The 20,477-nt window shown below is 47.4% G+C and overlaps 1 protein-coding gene across 1 annotated transcript; it reads left to right on the top strand.

The window, feature by feature from the left end:
- The first annotated feature begins 2,153 nt into the window (after positions 1–2,153).
- si:ch211-245j22.3 (uncharacterized protein LOC563798 homolog) lies at positions 2,154–16,568 on the top strand. Its single transcript, XM_068000013.1, has 5 exons — positions 2,154–2,224; positions 5,117–5,249; positions 9,765–9,914; positions 14,612–14,717; positions 15,973–16,568. The coding sequence occupies exons 1-5, from the start codon at positions 2,154–2,156 to the stop codon at positions 16,077–16,079; spliced, it is 567 nt and encodes a 188-aa protein (XP_067856114.1). The 3' UTR covers positions 16,080–16,568.
- Positions 16,569–20,477: the final 3,909 nt, after the last annotated feature.

The raw sequence follows: 20,477 nt of genomic DNA, 5'->3' as shown, positions 1-20,477 counted from the left end.
CATGATATCAAGAAACGGCTGAGTGCACTGGATACAGCAAAGGCTATGGGCCCCGACAACATCCCAGCTGTAGTGCTGAAGACTTGTGCTCCAGAACTAGCTGCGCCTCTAGCCAAGCTGTTCCAGTACAGCTACAACACTGGCATCTACCCGACAATGTGGAAAATTGCCCAGGTATGTCCTGTCCATAAAAAGCAGGACAAATCCAATCCGGCCAATTACCGCCCCATCAGTCTCCTCTCAATCATCAGCAAAGTGATGGAAGGTGTCGTCGACAGTGCTATCAAGCGGCACTTACTCACCAATAACCTGCTCACCGATGCTCAGTTTGTGTTCCGCCAGGATCACTCGGCTCCAGACCTCATTACAGCCTTGGTCCAAACATGGACAAAAGAGCGGAATTCCAGAGGTGAGGTGAGAGTGACTGCCCTTGACATCAAGGCAGCATTTGACCGAGTGTGGCACCAAGGAGCCCTAGTAAAATTGAAGTCAATGGGAATCAGGGGGAAAACTCTCCAGTGGCTGGAGTCATACCTAGCACAAAGGAAGATGGTAGTGGTTGTTGGAGGCCAATCATCTCAGCCCCAGGGCATTGCTGCAGGAGTTCCTCAGGGCAGTGTCCTAGGCCCAACCATCTTCAGCTGCTTCATCAATGACCTTCCCTCCATCATAAGGTCAGAAATGGGGATGTTTGCTGATGATTGCACAGTGTTCAGTTCCATTCGCAACCCCTCAAATAACGAAGCAGTCCGAGCCTGCATGCAGCAAGACCTGGACAACATCCAGACTTGGGCTCATAAGTGGCAAGTAACATTCGCGCCAGATAAGTGTCAGGCAATGACCATCTCCAACAAGAGAGAGTCTAACCACCTCCCCTTGACATTCAATGGCATTACCATCGCCGAATCCCCCACCATCAACATCCTGGGGGTCACCATTGACCAGAAACTTAACTGGACCAGCCATATAAATACTGTGGCTACGAGAGCAGGTCAGAGGCTGGGTATTATGCGACGAGTGACTCACCTCCTGACTCCCCAAAGCCTTTCCACCATCTACAAGGCACAAGTCAGGAGTGTGATGGAATACTCTCCACTTGCCTGGATGAGTGCAGCTCCAACAACACTCAAGAAGCTCGACTCCATCCAAGATAAAGCAGCCCGCTTGATTGGCACCCCATCCACCACCCTAAACATTCACTCCCTTCACCACCGGCGCACTGTGGCTGCAGTGTGTACCATCCACAGGATGCACTGCAGCAACTCGCCAAGGCTTCTTCGACAGCACCTCCCAAACCCGCGACCTCTACCACCTAGAAGGACAAGAGCAGCAGGCGCATGGGAACAACACCACCTGCACGTTCCCCTCCAAGTCACACACCATCCCGACTTGGAAATATATCGCCGTTCCTTCATTGTCGCTGGGTCAAAATCCTGGAACTCCTTTCCTAACAGCACTGTGGGAGAACCGTCACCACACGGACTGCAGCGGTTCAAGAAGGCGGCTCACCACCACCTTCTCGAGGGCAATTAGGGATGGGCAATAAATGCCGGCCTTGCCAGCGACGCCCACATCCCGTGAACGAATTAAAAAAAGAACGGTGGAACAGACTCGAGGGGCCGAATGGCCTATTGCTGTTCCTATGTTCCTATGAGTTCAAATCCCTTCCAATAAATCTGGTAATTTATGTACTTGCATTGGAAAAATGATTATCAAAGTCATGGGTTGTTGTTAAAAACCCAACTGGTTCACTGATGTCCTTCAGGGAAGGGAGCCTGCCGTCCTTACCCGGTCTGGGCCTACACGTGACTCCAGTCCCAGAAAGTGGTTGACTTTCAATACCCTCTGGCTTAAGAGCAGTTTAAGGAAAAGGCCCCCCATCGCCTTCTCAGCTCAACAAGTGATGGGCAAAATAAATGCCAGCCTTGCCAGTGACAGCTGCATCTTGCAAACAAAATAATAAGAGTCAGTTTGTTAATTAAACCCCATTAATTATAAAGTAATCGTATTTGTGAAGCTCGTAGCAGATTATGTTCTTTAAAGTTAATTGCCGAAGTGCACCAGCCACATTCCAGTTAATCGTCCCTTGTTTATATAAAGAAAAGGCACATCACGGGTGAAATTGTAATTTGAGCTATAGTTCCATATAAAGCATGGGCCAGACTGCAGTACTCCCTCCAAGGAGAAAGGAGACCTATGTTATGGAACTCCACGTATGGTACAGGTAATCTTTTTTTTCCAAAAAATATACTTTATTCATAAAATTTGCAGCAGTTCATACAATACAGTTCTCATATCACATTCCAAATATACACAATACAGATTATACAATTTGCAGGTTACATCAAGTACAGTTCAATGAACACATTGCACATAATTACAGTTCATGACACTCTAGGTGCCTCTTTGCAATACACTCAATACACATTTTTGATAACAGGTACCTTACAGATTCTTTACAGGTTCATTACAGATTCATTACAGTTACATTACATCAGTTAGAATTTTACATTCTGCCCGAGGGGGTTTTTCCCTGATTGCAGCCCCTCGGTATACAATGGCGGGAAGGCTCTAAACGGTTGCCTTTCCCCACAGAGCCTTTGCGGGGGCCGCACCCATCCTCAGTGCGTCCCTCAGCACGTAGTCCTGGACCTTGGAATGTGCCAGTCTGCAACACTCGGTCGAGGACAGCTCCTTGTGCTGGAAGACCAGCAAGTTTCGGGCAAACCAAAGGGCGTCTTTCACCGAGTTGATGGTCTTCCAGCAGCAGCTGATGTCCGTCTCAGCGTGCGTCCCCGGGAACAGCCCGTAGAGCACAGAATCCTGTGTTACGGAACTTCTCGGGACGAACCTGGACAGATACCACTGCATCTCTCTCCAGACCTTCTTTGCAAAGGCACATTCCAGAAGGAGATGGGTGACGGTCTCGTCTCCACCGCAGCCTCCTCGGGGACAGCGCGCGGTGGCGCTGAGAGTCCGGGAGTGCTTGAAGGATCTGACGGGCAGGGCCCTTCTCACCACCAGCCAAGCTAGGTCTTGGTGCTTGTTTGAAAGCTCTGGCGATGAGGCGTTCTGCCAAATGACATTGACAGTCTGCTCGGGGAACCAACCGACAGGATCCACCATCTCCTTTTCCCGCAGGGTCTCGAGGACGTTACGTGCGGACCACTTGCTGATCGCCTTGTGGTCAAAGGTGTTTTTCTGGTACAGGTAATCTTTCTCAGGACTCCATTAGCAAACTGTACTTCTGTACGGTGCAGCTATTTTCTAGGTGATTCACCAGAGCAGAATCCCAATCGATATATTGGGGCAAGTGTGAGATTGCGTTTAGTGCAAAGTGGTTTTGCTGTTGATTTTAGTAATTAGCAGGAAATTAGAGGACTTATAGCTGGAACATACAGGAAATAGAAAAATAAGAAGCTATAATAAGGACAAATTCTGTATGAATAATTGCTTCCGTTTAACATGATTACAGTCTCTCGGTGCTGCAGTGCCTCATCACGTGACCACAGTATTTGCTCAGAATTGATCATTTTAAAAAAGTCTTTATTTTCTTAAACTCCAGGGTAACTCCAAATTAGCAAAGTGTTCAAACAGCAGCAGCAAATGCTGGAAACAGAGTGATACTCGGACAGATCTGTGGACAGAAAAAAATGAATTAACATTTCAGGTCATTTGAAGTATTAACTTATCTGTTCCCCCGACACGGGCTGCCTGACCAGCTGAGTGTTTCTGTTCCGGTTATTGATTGCCAGCTGCAGTTTTTGTTGTTGCAGTTTTTTGAGTAAATCCACGTACTGATTACAGTATCTACTGTCTCACAACACGATGGTGATGATGGGCTTCAAGACTTAGTGTTCATGATCTTACACACCTTCAGTGACTGATTAATTTGCACTCTGATACGTGAAAAGAAAGATTTGCATTTATATAGCACCTTTCATGGCCTCAGGGCATCCCAAAGTGCCTTGCAGTCAATGAAGTGCTTTTGAAGTGTAGTCACTGTTGTAATGTCAGAAACACAGCAGCCAATTTGCACACAGCAAGATCCCGCAGACAGCAATGTGATAATGAGCAGATAGTCTGTTTTTGTGATGTTGGTTGAGGGATAAATATTGGCCCAGGAAACTGGGAATAACTCCCCTGCTCTTCTTTGAAATATTGCATGGAATCTTTTACATCCACGTGAGAGGGCAGACGGAACCTCGGTTTAACATCTCATCCAAAAGACAGCACCTTTGACAATGCAGCACTCCCTCAGTACTGACCCTCCGACAGTGCAGCACTCCCTCAGTACTGACCCTCCAACAGTGCAGCACTCCCTCAGTACTGACCCTCCGACAGTGCAGCGCTCCCTCAGTACTGACCCTCCGACAGTGCAGCGCTCCCTCAGTACTGACCCTCGGACAGTGCAGCACTCCCTCAGTACTGACCCTCCGACAGTGCAGCGCTCCCTCAGTACTGACCCTCCGACAGTGCGGCACTCCCTCCGTACTGACCCTCCGACAGTGCAGCGCTCCCTCAGTACTGACCCTCCGACAGTGCAGCGCTCCCTCAGTACTGACCCTCCGACAGTGCAGCGCTCCCTCAGTACTGACCCTCCGACAGTGCAGCGCTCCCTCAGTACTGACCCTCCGACAGTGCAGCGCTCCCTCAGTACTGACCCTCCGACAGTGCAGCGTTCCCTCAGTACTGACCCTCCGACAGTGCAGCGCTCCCTCAGTACTGACCCTCCGACAGTGCAGCGCTCCCTCAGTACTGACCCTCCGACAGTGCAGCGCTCCCTCAGTACTGACCCTCCGACAGTGCAGCGCTCCCTCAGTACTGACCCTCCGACAGTGCAGCGCTCCCTCAGTACTGACCCTCCGACAGTGCAGCGCTCCCTCAGTACTGACCCTCCGACAGTGCAGCACTCCCTCAGTACTGACCCTCCGACAGTGCAGCACTCCCTCAGTACTGCACTGGGAGTGTCAGCCTGGATTTTGTGCTCAAGTTTCTGGAGTGGATCTCAAACCCACAATTGTCTGTTTTCAGAAGGTGAGTGTTACCCACCGAGCCACAGCTGAACAATGCAAGGTGGAGCGATTTTTAACTGAAAAGTGTTGTTTCATTGCAGAAAGTTCATCAAGGAATGCCCCAGTGGGGTGATCGCCCTTCATGAGTTCAGGCGCCACTTTTGCGATGGGACTGTGGGTCCTGGCTCTTCTGAATATGCTGAACAGATCTTCAGGACTCTGGATGATAACAGGGTAAATCAAACGAACTTCAACAGCTCTATTCTTTCTCCTCTGTTTCTGTTTCAAACCTTTTGCTGATCATGCTCGGCTGTGCATAATGTGTCATGTTGATATTGTAAAGAGTTTAACACAACACAAGCTTTTTCAATGGGATACTTACCATTATGAGACTATCTTCTCCGTGATATCGCCTGTCTCCAGCCCTGCCTCAGTCCATCCGCTGCTGAAACCCTCATCCAAGCTTGTGTTACCTCCAGACTCGACTATTCCAACGCTCTCCTGGCCGGCCTCCCATCTTCCACCCTCCATAACATTGAGCTCATCCAAAACTCTGCTAACTCGCACCAAGTCCCGTTGACCTATCACCCCCTGTGCTCGCTGACCTACATTGGCTCCCGGTCCGGCAACGCCTCGATTTTAAAATTCTCATCCTCATGTTCAAATCCCTCCATAGCCTCACCCCTCCCTATCTCTGTAACCTCCTCCAGCCCTACAACCCCCCAAGGTCTCTGCGATCCTCCAATTCTTGCCTCTTGTACATCTCCCACTTCCTTTGCCCCACCATTGGCGACCGTATCTAGACCCTAAACTCTGGAATTCCCTCCTTAAACCTCTCCACCTCTCTCCTCCTTTAAGACACTCCTTAAACCCTACCCACCTGTCCTAGTATCGCCTTACGTGGCTTGTCGACAATGTTTATGTGATTATGCTCCTGTGAAGCACCTTGGGACGTTTTCCTATGTTAAAGGCGCTGTATAAATGCAAGTGGTCCTTGTTATTATTTTGCACTTAGACCAGACCCACACTGAATTATTCCTAATTTAAGATTATTTATTATCACCTTGACGTGAGGCTTTTATTCCTGCCGGTGTGCTTTCATCATACCTCATACTGGCCTCATCTCACACCAGCCCATCCCCATAAGATGATTCCACTCAGTTTGACCATCCCTTCCCCCACCCCCCACGTTGTCTCTCCCAACTTTTCCTGCATTTCCAAACCAGTTTTCACTCTCTCGATTGGGATCCTGTCTTACATTAGCCTCGAAACGACTATTAATTATCAGTGGACGAATGTTCAATGTGTTTGTACCGTCTTCTTTAAACTTGCTATTTTAGAAGAGTCACGAACCCATTTAAAGTAAATAGTTCACACCTGGATTAAAATAACAGACTGAGGAACATTGCTGCAACACACTAACATCCACACACTAACATCAGCATCAATAATTTCTAGCTTGTTGCTTCATTCCCCTGGGATATCTGTTTTAAGTGCCATGATTCCAAAGTGAGCCTTTAACACACTTGCACTAAATCCCCTTTGGGTGCTTTTTAACGCCATTTATTTTAATTGACTTAATGCCTGCAATAAAAATTCAGACGGAGGCATTTAGTAGAAGCACTTAAAGTGTTTACTTGGGAACAGCACCAGCCCTGGTGGATGCCCAATTATCTGCACCCTCTTCTGGGACCGTGCTGGGAAGTGGCAAAGAAACATTTTGGTCTTTTTCCTTCTTTCTTTTACATAGAATTATCTAGAATTTTACAGCACAGAAACAGGCCATTCGGCCCAACTGGTCTATGCCGGTGTTTATACTCCACACGAGCCTCCTCCCTCCTTACTTCATTTCACCCTATCAGCATATCCTTCTATTCCTTTCTCCCTCTTGTGTTTATCCAGCTTCCCCTTAAATGTATCTACGCTATTCACCTCAACTGCTCCTTGTGGTAACGAGCTCCACATTCTCACCACTCTCTGGGTAAAGAGACCCTCTTCAAGTTCCAATGGAGGTTAAAGCTTGTGTTGTAGAAGAGTTGTGTCCAAGTAGATCCCCTTCATGGCTCAGAGCCAATGGACAGGCTCCTTGTGCTCGCTGACCTACATTGGATCCCGGTCCGGCAACGTCTCGATTTTAAAATTCTCATCCTTGTTTTCAAATCCCTCCATGGCCTCGCCTCTCCCTATCACTGTAACCTCCTCCAGCCCTACAACCCTCTGAGGTCTCTGCTCTCCTCCAAATCTGGCCTCTTGCACATCCCCGATTTTCATTGGCGGCCGTGCCTTCAGCTGCCTGGGCCCTAAGCTCTGGAATTCCCTCCCTAAACCTCTCCGCCTCTCTATCTCACTCTCCTCCTTTAAGTCGCTCCTTAAAACCTACCTCTTTGTCCAAGCTTTTGATCACCTGTCCTAATATCTCCTGATGTGGCTCAAATTTAGTCTGATTACACTCCTGTGAAGCGCCTTGGGACATTTTACTATGTGAAATACCGCTATATAAATGCAAGTTGTTGTTGCTGATCCTGCAGCTCAGGAGGTGGATTTGTGACAAAAATCAAAAGTGGCTACAGAGAGAGAGAGGTCCAGCCCAGGAGGCCTCCAGCCTCATGCCACAGCCTCTCATATCAGGACCTGGACGAGGGAGATGGTGATGAGTAAACCCAGTATGCAGTTTTGGACTCAGATATCAAGGCATCTGGCACAATGAAAGCTGCCCTCTCCAGCTCCTTCCACCACACGGAAAGCCTATGCCCATCACATAGGTTGATGAGGAATCCCTGAGGCTTGGGACGCCTGCTGTTGGAGGACGAGACCGGGTATGCAAGCATAGGAACATAGGAACAGGAGTAGGCCATTCAGCCCCTCGTGCCTGTTCCGCCATTTGATAAGATCATGGCTGATCTGTGATCTAACTCCATATACCTGCCTTTGGCCCATATCCCTTAATACCTTTGGTTGCCAAAAAGCTATCTATCGCAGATTTAAATTTAGCAATTGAGCTAGTATCAATTGCCGTTTGCGGAAGAGAGTTCCAAACTTCTACCACCCTTTGTGTGTAGAAATGTTTTCTAATCTCACTCCTGAAAGGTCTGGCTCTAATTTTTAGACTGTGCCCCCTACTCCTAGAATCCCCAACCAGCGGAAATAGTTTCTCTCTATCCACCCTATCCGTTCCCCTTAATATCTTATAAACTTCGATCAGATCACCCCTTAACCTTCTAAACTCCAGAGAATACAACCCCAATTTGTGTAATCTCTCCTCGTAACTTAACCCTTGAAGTCCGGGTATCATTCCAGTAAACCTACGCTGCACTCCCTCCAAGGCCAATATGTCCTTCCGAAGGTGCGGTGCCCAGAACTGCTCACATTACTCCAGCTGCTCACATTACTCCAGGTGCGGTCTAACCAGGGTTTTGTATAGCCTTCTTGATTATTTTCTGCACCTGTTCATGACACTTCAATGATCTATGTACCTGAACCCCTAAGTCCCTTTGGACATCCACTGTTTTTAACTTTTTACCATTTAGAAAGTACCCCGTTCTATCCTTTTTTGATCCAAAGTGGATGACCTCACATTTGTCTACATTGAATTCCATTTGCCACAGTTTTGCCCATTCACCTAATCTATCAATATCCCTTTGTAATTTTATGTTTTCATCTACACTGCTTACAATGCCACCAATCTTTGTGTCATCGGCAAACTTAGATAGGAGACTTTCTATGCCTTCATCTAAGTCGTTAATAAATATTGTGAACAATTAAGGCCCCAAGACAGTTCCCTGTGGGACTCCACTAGTCACATCCTGCCAATGTGAGTACCTACCCATTATCCCTACTCTCTGTCGCCTTTCGCTCAGCCAACTTCCTAACCAAGTCCGTACTTTTCCCTCGATTCCATGGGCTTCTATCTTAGCTAACAGTCTCTTATGTGGGACCTTATCAAATGCCTTCTGGCATGACCTCAAATATCCCGGGCTCGGTGCTGGTCATTATTGGGGTGCAGAGCGGCAAGCAGCTTCTGAAACTCCACATCTCCAAGTGATGGAATCACCGTTCGGTGGGGTTATGGGGTGTGTCCATGCTGTGGTCAGAGGGATGGTGGTGATGCCTATTTTATGGTGAGTTGGCAATCATGAGGGGTTTCTGGTACTTGCTGCCCAGCTAGCGAGGGCTCAAATTCATATTTGTCCGCCATTTAATGACCAACTAGTGACCGTCTTCCTTCAGGGGAGGTAAGTGTTGTCTCTTTTTTTGGCCGAGATGATACACCTAGCGATGGAAGCTTAGAACCAAGTCAACGCTCTATGGCTGACTTGGGAATCTGACCCTTGACCTGGGAAGATCCACAGTACTCCAAAGCTCCGGGTTGATGATTGACCAGCCCGCTAACTCATTAATGGAACTCGGAGGGATAGATCTACCACTGAGGCTGTGATTCTGCCCACTCACCTCCTGACAACTGTAGAGCAGTGAGTTCTCCCAGTGATCCCTCAGTTAACAACACCAATAACAGATTATCTGGTCATTTAACTCATTACTGTTTGTGGGATCTTGCTGTGCGCAAATTGGCTGCTGAATTTCCCTACATTACAACAAGTGACTGCAGTTCAAAAAGTATTTCATTGGCTGTGAAGCTCTTTGGGATTTGGAGGGTGTTATATTACTGCCAAGTTCTTTTTTCTTTAAATCTGTGTTGTTAGAAAGTTTGTGACGGGACTAAGAGCAGGTGCATTGTGTTTGTGTTTGGAGGACGGAGCGGTCGATTACCAGGAGTATGTGACCGCTGTCAGCCTGCTGATACAGGGCACTCCGGAGGAAAAACTGAGGTGGTCATTTAAATTATACGACAAGGATAAGGATGGAGCGATTAGCCGCTCGGAAATGCTGGAGATTATGCAGGTTGGCTTTGGTTCCTCGATCTTGCTACTCAAAAGTTAACGGGGCGGAGGGGGGAAGTGTTGGGCTGGAAACCAAATCGGCAGTCGATGGAAAATTAAGTCAGGCAGGGTGTAAATCGGGCGGGTGTAAATCAGGGGTGTAAATCGGGCACAGTGTAAATCGGGGGTGTAAATCAGGCACAGTGTAAATCAGGGGTGTAAATCGGGCACAGTGTAAATCAGGGGTGTAAATCAGGGGTGTAAATCGGGCACAGTGTAAATCGGGGGTGTAAATCAGGGGTGTAAATCGGGCACAGTGTAAATCAGGGGTGTAAATCAGGCACAGTGTAAATCAGGGGTGTAAATCGGGCACAGTGTAAATCAGGGGTGTAAATCGGGCACAGTGTAAATCAGGGGTGTAAATCGGGCACAGTGTAAATCAGGGGTGTAAATCGGGCACAGTGTAAATCAGGGGTGTAAATCGGGGGGTGTAAATCGGGCACAGTGTAAATCAGGGGTGTAAATCGGGGGGTGTAAATCGGGCACAGTGTAAATCAGGGGTGTAAATCAGGGGTGTAAATCGGGCACAATGTAAATCGGGGGTGTAAATCAGGGGTGTAAAAATCAGGGGGGGTGTAAATCGGGCGGCCACTTTGCCAATGCCTGTTTTGTTCTACTGCCCAAGATCAATGTCACCCCCAATAGTGTACAAAATTATGAGGGGCATAGATAGGATGGATACTAAGGAGCTTTTTCCCTTCGTTGAGGGTTCTATAACAAGGGGGCATAGATTCAAGGTAAAAGGCGGGAGGTTTAGAGGGGATTTGAGAGAACTTTTTCACCCAGAGGGTGGTTGGAGTCTGGAACTCACTGCCTGAGAGGGTTGTGGAGGCAGGAACCCTCACAACATTCAAGAAGCATTTGGATGAGCACTTGAAATGCCATAGCATACAAGGCTACGAACCAAATGCTGGAATATGGGATTAGAGTAGACAGGGCTTGATGGCCGGCGCGGACACGATGGGCCGAAGGGCCTCTATCCGTGCTGTATAACTCTATGACTCTATATTTAAAATTCTCATCTTTGTTTTCAAATCCCTCCATGGCCTCGCCCCTCCCTATCTCTGTAACCTCCTCCAGCCCTACAACCCTCCGAGATCTCTGCACTGCTCCAATTCTGGCCTCTTGCGTATCCCCGATTTCCATCGCTCCACCATTGGCGGCCGTGCCTTCGGCTGCCTCGGCCCCGAGCTCTGGAATTCCCTCCCTAAACCTCTCCAACTCTCTCTCTCCTCCTTTAAGACGCTGATTAAAACCTATCTCATTGGCCAAGCTTTTGGTCACCTGTTCTAATCTCCTTATGTGGCTCAGTGCCAAATTTTGTCTGATAATCGCTCCTGTGATGATTTACTACGTTAAAGACCCTATATAAATGCAATCTGTTGGTGTTGTTTGGGGTGAAGCCGTGACTTTAGTTTATAAGTGGAATGCAGGAGAGCTGACTGACGGATCGAGTGCTCCCAGTGAGGAGTGGCCCTGATTCACTGCCCATTTAAATTATTGGTTGGAAAATCAGACACTTTAGGATGTGGAGAACCCCCCCCCCAAGAGAGATCATTTAGTTCACTCCACAATCAGGTTGGGCTGAATTCTGGATTTACAAGATGCAAGTTTCAGGTCAGTGCAGGGTGGAAACCGAACACTGACGACTAGTCGTGCCGACCCCGTAATTCTGCTTTTGATGAACGGAGGCATATTTTCGACACGGCAGGACTTCTGCACGTCTGCGCCTCTGACCCCGGTCGATTTTCCCGACTCGGTGATGTAGCGAGCTCACCAGGCTCCGACGGGGGGGACCTCCCCCTGGGAATGGGGGAAGAGATTGGTGGCAGAGTGTTGCAGTTACTCTCAGTGTTGCTGCTGGAAGATCGGAACAAAAGTTACCTGGTCAAACATCACACTGAAGTCTGACCAATCAAACTCCCTGGGAGCTTTAAGTTATAACTCCCCCTCCGCTGCTGCCATGGCAACGTTGTTTGCCCGGGGCGAACAGGCATCCCTTGCGACAGGCGTTGTTGTGGCGCAAATGAAAATGCACCGAATGAAATATTTTCATGGCATGAAAATAATTACAACACGGCCATCCACGTACGGGCGAACGCACTGAATGGAACCTGTCTCATCCATTGGGAAATCAGAGGGATGTTAACGCAGGCAGGGATGCAGGAGGACCAGATTCTCAATCTATTCCTTCCCAAGTCCACCCCCAGTTTTACCAAGTAACTGGGGAGGGTCGGAAAATCCTGCCCTTAGACTTCAGGAGGACAGAGACAGACCGGTGAAACGGGCAGACACGTGGCAGGTGACATTTAACGCAGAGAAGTGTGAAGTGGTGCATTTTGGAAGGAAAAATGAGGAGAGGCAATATAAACTAAATGGTACCATTTCAAAGGGGGTGCAGGAGCAGAGAGACCTGGGGATGCATGTACCACAAATCTTTGAAGGTGGCAGGACAAGTCGATATACCTAAAGCAGATTATCTGGTCATTGCCGTTTGTGGGATCTTGCTGTGCGCAGATTGGCTGCCCCGTTTCCCTACATTACAACAGTGACTACACTTGAAAGGTACTCAATGGCTGTCAAAGCATTTTGGGACATCCTGAGGTTGTGAAAGGCCCTATAGGAATGGAAGTTCTTTCCTTTGTACCAATCATCCAGAGAACGCGAGTTCAAACCCCACCCTGGGCAGTTTGAGAATTTGAACTCAATTTCAAAAACATTCTGGAAATAAAATGTTGGTCTCAGTGAAAGTGACCATGAGACAGTCGGATTGTAGTAAAAACCCAACTGGTTCACTGATGTCCTTTAACAGAGGATATTGCTGGGTCTGTGCACAGGCACACTGGACCACTGGGCTCAGAGGATATTGCTGGGTCTGTGCACAGGCACACTGGATCACTGGGCTCAGAGGATATTGCTGGGTCTGTGCACGGGCTCACTGGATCACTGGGCTCAGAGGATATTGCTGGGTCTGTGCACGGGCTCACTGGATCACTGGGCTCAGAGGATATTGCTGGGTCTGTGCACGGGCTCACTGGATCACTGGGCTCAGAGGATATTGCTGGGTCTGTGCACGGGCTCACTGGATCACTGGGCTCAGAGGATATTGCTGGGTCTGTGCACGGGCTCACTGGATCACTGGGCTCAGAGAGTATCAGGAGGGTCTGAATGTCCGACAGCTGATTTTCCTCCATTAAGAAGGTCGGCTGGGACAATTCTCTTTTCTTCTTTACATACGGGGTAATTTTATCCTAACCCGCCCGACGGGAAACCGACGGGATTGGATCAGCCGTCCGTTTTACATTCCGCCCTCCATACCCTGCATTGAACAACAACAGCAACTTGCATTTATATAGCGCCTTTAACGTAGTGAAAACGTCCCAAGGCGCTTCACTGGAGCGATTATCAAACAAAATTTGACACCGAGCCACATAAGGAGATATTAGGACAGGTGACTAAAAGCTTGGTTAAAGAGGTAGGTTTTAAGGAGCGTCTTAAAGCAGGAGAGAGAGGTTGAGAGGCGGAGAGGTTTAGGGAGGGAATTCCAGAGCTTAGGGCCCGGGCAGCTGAAAGCACGGCCGCCAATGGTGGAGCGATTTAAGTCAATTTAAAGTAAAATCGGGCAAGGTTTTAAAACAGGCAACCGATCGCATCAGTTTCTCACCAGGTGGGTTCGGTTAAAATGACCATCGTCTCAGAAGATCTTTCAGCATCCACCTCAGCAGGCAAACGGAGCCTTGGTTTAATGTCTCATCAGAACATAAGAAATAAGAGTAGGCCATACGGCCCCCTGAGCCTGCTCCGCCATTCAATAAGATCATGGCTGATCTTTGACCTCAACTCCACTTTCACACCCGATCCCCATATCCCTTGATTCATCTACAGTCCAAAAATCTATCGATCTCAGTCTTGAATATATTCAACGACTCAGCATCCACAGCCCTCTGGGGTAGAGAATTCCAAATATTCACAACCCTCTGAGTGAAGAAATTCCTCCTTATCTCAGTCCTAAATATCTGACCCCTTATCCTGAGACTATGCTCCCTAGTTCTAGACTCTCCAGCCAGGGGAAACAATCTCTCAGCATCTACCCTGTCAAGCCCTCTTGGAATCTTATATGTTTCAATGAGATCACCTCTCATTCTTCTAAACTCCAGAGAGTATTGGCCCAATCTAGTCAATGTTTCCTCATGGGACAACCCTCTCATCCCAGGAATCAATCTAGTGAACCTTCCTTGTACCGCCTCTAAGGCAAGTATATCTTTCCTTAGATAAGGAGACCAAAACTGTACACATTACTCCAGGTGAGGTCTCATCAAAGCCCTGTACAATTGCAGCAAGACCTCATTACTCTTGTATTCCAACCCCCTTGCAATTAAGGCCTAAAGGCCCTCCAGAGCACTCCAACTCCAATGGTCCTGGACTGAGGCTTGAACCCACAGGAGCAAGAGTGCTACCAACTGAGCCAAACTGACAACATTTAAGAATAGCATTAGAATCTTGACCTACGTTAGCGCAGACTTTGGTTATAATAATGGAGCCAAAATCTGGGGCTCAAGAAAACTTAAAAAAATAATGTTTCATATAAGTTTATTCAATGCCGTATGAATCCATAGTGTTTTTAATTCACTTTTATAAAATAGTTTTCTCTCTATACAGACTATATATAAGATGAGTTTGGCTGCTTCACTCACTAAAGTTGATCCCCAAACTGCAGAAGAATGCACCAACAGAATGTTTGTACGACTGGACAAAGACAGAAATGGTGAGTGAACAAAGGAACATAGGAACAGGAAGAGGCCATTCAGCCCCTCGAGTCTGTTCTGCCATTCAACGTGATTATGGATGATCTGTATCTTAACTCCATTTACCCCCTTGGTTCCCTAACCCTTAATACCGTTGCCTAACAGAAATCTATCAAACTCAGCTTTGAAATTTTCAATTGACCCCCAACCTCAACAGGTTTTTGGGGGAGAGAGTTCCAGATTTCTACTGCCTTAAAAAGATGTATGAAAAGCTGACAGTAGACCTCTGCCAATTACTTTTAACCTTGTTACTCTCCCAGCGAAGGTGTAAATTAAAATTGCGACGCATCGATTTGCAGACTTTACTAATGATGAATTATCTCGACTCTCGGCAGTTGGAGACTTGATTGGATCATTCACGGTGGAATTACAGGTTGAGGGAAGCTTTCTACAAACATTGCTTCGCTCACACTATTTTCTGAAAGCAATAACTTGAAGATTTAATTCTGATGTTCTGACCAGCGTGTTGCTGCGTTTGTCAAGCGCCAATGTAAAGTAAAAAAAAGCACTGACAATCCCAGTGATAGGGCTCCCTGCACCTTCCCTTCTTATTTGCCTTGTTGCCAACGACCGACCTTTTGGTCTAAAGTGACCCGTTGTTACCTGAATAATATCCAATCACTCAGTTTGCCTGTTTTACATTCTGCCCGATACTGAGTTCCATCGAATCATTGAATCAGACAGCACAGAAGGAGGCCATTCGGCCCGTCATGCCTGTGCCGGCTCTTTGAAAGAGCTATCCAATTAGTCCCACTCCCTCTGTTCTTTCCCCGTAGCCCTGTAAATTTTTCCCATTCAAGTATTTATCCAATTCCCTTTTGAAAGTTTAAATCTGCTTCCACCGCCCTTTTCAGGCAGTGCGTTCCGGATCGTAACAACTCGCTGAGTAAAAAAATTTCTCCTCCTCTCCCCTCTGGTTCTTCTGCCAATGACCTTAGACCTGTGTCCTCTGGTGACCGACCCTCCTGCCACTGGAAACAGATTGTCCTTATTTACTCGATCAATGGGCCTGGATGTTAGGCAGGTCCTGTAACAGGTGGTGATGAGATACTGGCCCGGGGTGAATTCATACCCCTTTGTGTCCATTCAGTTTGGATACAGAGTTGTACATATCAAAGGCACAGTTTTTATCGTGGAGCATGTCTGACGTTTATTTGTATATTTCTCTGAATGTTGGGACGGATTGAGTGATGGTGACGGGCTTTAACTTTTCAGCGGTCATCAGCCAGCAGGAATTTATCGAAGGGGCAATGAGAGACGAGTGGATCCGTACCATGCTGGAATGTGATCCGAATACAGTCGAGGTGCCACGGTCCTCTTAGCCGTGTCCACTGCTCTTCATTATGTTTGAGCCTGTAACGTACGTACATTTAACGATCAAACTCTGGACTGACCTGAAGTAAAAAGATTGACTGAATTCACAAGGGAGATGCCTCTGCTGCTTTCGGTTGAGATCAATCAGGATTGATTCTTTGATGAAGAACTCCAGTTGTCCGGTTGAGATCGGACAGAAAGGGAAGGGAGCAGGACCGAGGGCCGAGTATGCGGTCGGTGCTGATGTCGCACAAATCCTTAACACACTCGTGCCCCTCGTGCCTGTGTTAAAATAACACAGAGAGGAACTTGGGCCGAGCACGTTAAGCATTTGTGCAAGAACATCGAGGATTGTGGGGTAAAAATTGCACAATCCTGAGCCTGAGATTTTCCATCTATTAAAGTCAATGGATGTGTCTCAGTGGGTCGCACACTCTCGCCTCTGAGTCACTAGGTCATGGGTTCAAGTCCCCACTCCAGAGACTTAAGCACAAAATCCAGGCTGACACTTCCAGTGCAGTACTGAGGGAGTGCTGCACTGTCGGAGGTGCCGTCTTTCAGCTGAGTCATTAAACCGAGGCCCCGTCTGCCCTTTCAGGTTGGCCACTATTTGAAGAAGAACAGGGGGAGTTCTCCCCAGTGTCCTGGGCCAATATTTATCCCTCAACCTACATCACTAAAACAGATGATCTGGTCATTATCACATTGCTGTTTGTGGGATCTTGCTGTGCACAAATTGGCTGCTGCGTTTCCTACATCACAACAGTGACTGCACTTCAAAAATACTTCATTGGCTGTAAAGCATATTGGGACATCCTGAGGTCATGAAAGGCTCTATATAAATTCAAAACTTGCTTTTTTTTCTTTTTTAACGGATAGTAGGAGCAGTGCATTGGAAATTTTACTCCACAATTCCTACTGTTTTCCTCTGCTGGAAAGTTAATGATACGTCCTTCGACTAAAATTTCCTCCCAGACCAGTGACAGTTTAGTAAAAGAACTTTAATGTTGCACACCGAGGAGATGCAGCCCTTGGTTGCTTGTGTTGGTTACTATTGTGCTCTACGTATTTCTAATACTTGATCTGAAAGAGGCTGTAAAAGCACGTTCGGATCAGGTTATCTTTAATAAATGTAAATTAATTGTTGAAGAGAAGTCTTTGATCTGCCGCAGTTACGTGTAAACAAACCATTTGATGTTCTTCCAATTACTCTGTGCAACATTGAGCTCCTGCCTCCCGGTCCTTGTTCTAACCTAATACTAAATAATTAAATAAATAGATGCAGGCGGGGGATGTTTTGCGTGACAAAGCTTCCACCGTGGAGCCAGGCTCACGGGAGAGCGCATCGGAGAATCGGGCGTTGACGTTCGTGCGCCCGATTCACGCTGTTCCTTGGGGGTCGATTTCGACTTTCGTTTGGCGGGGCGGGGCGGGCCGGTCATCCGCACGTGCCAGCGGCGAAGGGGTGGCCGTCATTTTGAATTTGGCGGCCAAATGGGCCTTACGAGGCAACAACAGCAGCTTGCATTTATATAGCGCCTTTAACATAGTAAAATGTCCCAAGGTGTATCCCCAAGCAAGAGGAAATAGTTGGGCCAAAACATTGTCCCTGGGAAATACCCATTCGCTGAGAGCAATGATCAGGAGAAAGGGAGGCATCATGGTCTCCACTCCCTGGGATTTCCAAGGGTTCTCTGGGCCTGTGCTTACAGGGTACACAAACTAACGAGGCAGGAGAGGGTGTTCCTGGTGGTCCTACCTCCACGTGCTTCAGCTGCAGCCATGGGTGATGCATTTTGGTAGATCGAATCGGGCCAGGACCTACTCCGTTAATGGTAGGGCGTTGGGGAGAGTTATAGAACAAAGAGATCTAGGAGTACAGGTTCATAGCTCCTTGAAAGTGGAGTCACAGGTGGCTAGGGTGGTGAAGAAGGCATTCAGCATGCTTGGTTTCATTGGTCAGAACATTGAATGCAGGAGTTGGGATGTCTTGTTGAAGTTGTACAGGGCATTGGTGAGGCCACACTTGGAATACTGTGTACAGTTCTGGTCACCCTATTATAGAAAGGATATTATTAAACTAGAAAGAGTGCAGAAAAGATTTACTAGGATGCTACCGGGACTTGATGGTTTGACTTACAGGGAGAGGTTAGACAGACTGGGACTTTATTCCCTGGAGAGTAGGAGGTTAAGGGGTGATCTTATAGAAGTCTATAAAATAATGAGGGGCATAGATAAGGTCGATAGTCAAAATCTTTTCCCAAAGGTAGGGGAGTCTATAACGAGGGGGCATAGATTTAAGGTGAGAGGGGAGAGATACAAAAGGGTCCAGAGGGGCAATTTTTTCACTCAAAGGGTGGTGAGTGTCTGGAACGAGCTGCCAGAGGCAGTAGTAGAGGCGGGTACAATTTTGTCTTTTAAAAAGCATTTGGACAGTTACATGGGTAAGATGGGTATAGAGGGATATGGGCCAAGTGCAGGCAATTGGGACTAGCTTAGTGGTATAAACTGGGCGACATGGACATGTTGGGCCGAAGGGCCTGTTTCCATGTTGTAACTTCTATGATTCTATGATTCTATGCCCCAAAAAAGATGGGAGCCTGGCCCTAGAATGGAGAGTCTGAGGGTTCCGGCCTCAAGGAGGCCATGAGGTGAGTCTCGATTTTTATTTTACTCGCCTTGCAGGTCTTTGGGCCTTGCTGTCCAGCAGCCAGAAGGCCCAACGCCAGTGGCCAGGGGCACAAGAGGCAAGATGTGAAACTCCCCCAGTGAAATCAAATGTGGAGTTAGATACAAGCCCTAAATATCAGAGAGATTCCAGAGTGGGAGTCAGCTCGCAAAACAAAAAACTAACGGCGTAAATGTTGCACCAAATGAGTTCCTCATTTGTAGATTTATTAATATATTTTAATACTTTTATACTTTGGGTAGCTGATTTGAGTTTTTGGCCATAAATTAATGAGCCGATGACATTACAGTGTAAAAGCACAAGAGGAAAAAAAGCTTGTTTTTTTGTTAGGCCTAACTTGGTACGTTCATTAAAGTACCTTACCATGTAACTGTTTCAAATATTAATCAGAAGCATCACTTCAGGACTTGAGCCCATAATCGAGTTACTTCAGTGCAGTACTGAGGGAGCGCTGCACTGTCGGAGGGTCAGTACTGAGGGATCGCTGCACTGTCGGAGGGGCAGTACTGAGGGATCGCTGCACTGTCGGAGGGGCAGTACTGAGGGAGCGCTGCACTGTCGGAGGGTCAGTACTGAGGGAGCGCTGCACTGTCGGAGGGTCAGTACTGAGGGAGCGCTGCACTGTCGAAGGGTCAGTACTGAGGGATCGCTGCACTGTCGGAGGGTCAGTACTGAGGGATCGCTGCACTGTCGGAGGGGCAGTACTGAGGGAGTTGGAGGCGCCGTCTTTCAGATGAGACATTAAACCACGGCCCCATTTGCCTGCTCAGGTGGTTGTTAAAGATCCCACGATACTGTTCATGGAAGAGCAGGGGAGTTCTCCCAGTGTCCTGGCCAGCATCAACCAAGATCACCAAAACAGGTTAACTGGTCATTCACGTTGTTGCTGTATGTGGGGCCTTGCTGCACTCAAATTGGCTGCTGGGATTTGCCAACATTACAACAATGACACGACTTCAAAAAAGTAATTAATTGGCTGTACTGGTTCCCATTTTGTACAACAAATATATTAAAAGCGATAAATAATCGATGAAATACACCCAAAGGTTATTATAGTGATCCAACTTTAGACATTGAGTGTATGTTGCCTGATCCCGTTTCACAGAGGGGTAAATTTTGACCTTTACCATATGGGCGGTGATCGGGCGGCGAGGGTCACCCACACATTATCGAACTTACCCGATTCTTCGCTCCATTGAAATCAGGAGAGGATGTCTCTACTTCCCGATACAAAACCAGCCATTTCCACCCAGATGTTGTGTTTCTGCGGTTGTTTTATGACCTTTCCTTTCAGTTCACTGGCACATCCCTCTCTCGCAGTCAAGCACGGCAATCAGCCGAGTGTAGTTGTGAACTATTTACACATAAGTGGTTTCATGGAGGCCAGCGCTACAGATTCCAATATGGTGACTGTTGTAAAAATGGGCACTTTCTCAGCAAAACAATTCACAGATATTATATAATATGAACAATTACATTTACCTGAATTTTACACCCAGACTAAGACACAAGAAACAGGTTATAGCCTCTTGTTTTATCCAAGTTTTTCAATTCTTGATCGAGGTTTGAAGAACAGCCCTTGCAATTCCTTCTCTGCTTACTTCATGCGAAAGATGCAAAATGCAAAGTTTGGAGCAAAATTGATGCGATTTGTAATACCTTTTGTGGCTTAACATGGAGGGAAGTGGCATATATCAGCATCACCTACAGAGAGTGG

This window comes from Heptranchias perlo, chromosome 18 (assembly GCF_035084215.1).
Source record: "Heptranchias perlo isolate sHepPer1 chromosome 18, sHepPer1.hap1, whole genome shotgun sequence".
NCBI classification, from domain to species: Eukaryota; Metazoa; Chordata; class Chondrichthyes; order Hexanchiformes; family Hexanchidae; genus Heptranchias; species Heptranchias perlo.
This window is presented reverse-complemented; position numbering and strand designations above follow the sequence as displayed.

Excerpts from the sequence above, each read along its gene's own strand:
- si:ch211-245j22.3 (XM_068000013.1), top strand. The coding sequence starts at position 2,154 with ATGGGCCAGACTGCAGTACTCCCTCCAAGGAGAAAGGAGACCTATGTT. Across the intron at positions 9,915-14,611 it reads AAATGCTGGAGATTATGCAG|ACTATATATAAGATGAGTTT; the intron begins GTTGGCTTTGGT and ends CTCTCTATACAG. Across the intron at positions 14,718-15,972 it reads ACTGGACAAAGACAGAAATG|CGGTCATCAGCCAGCAGGAA; the intron begins GTGAGTGAACAA and ends TTAACTTTTCAG.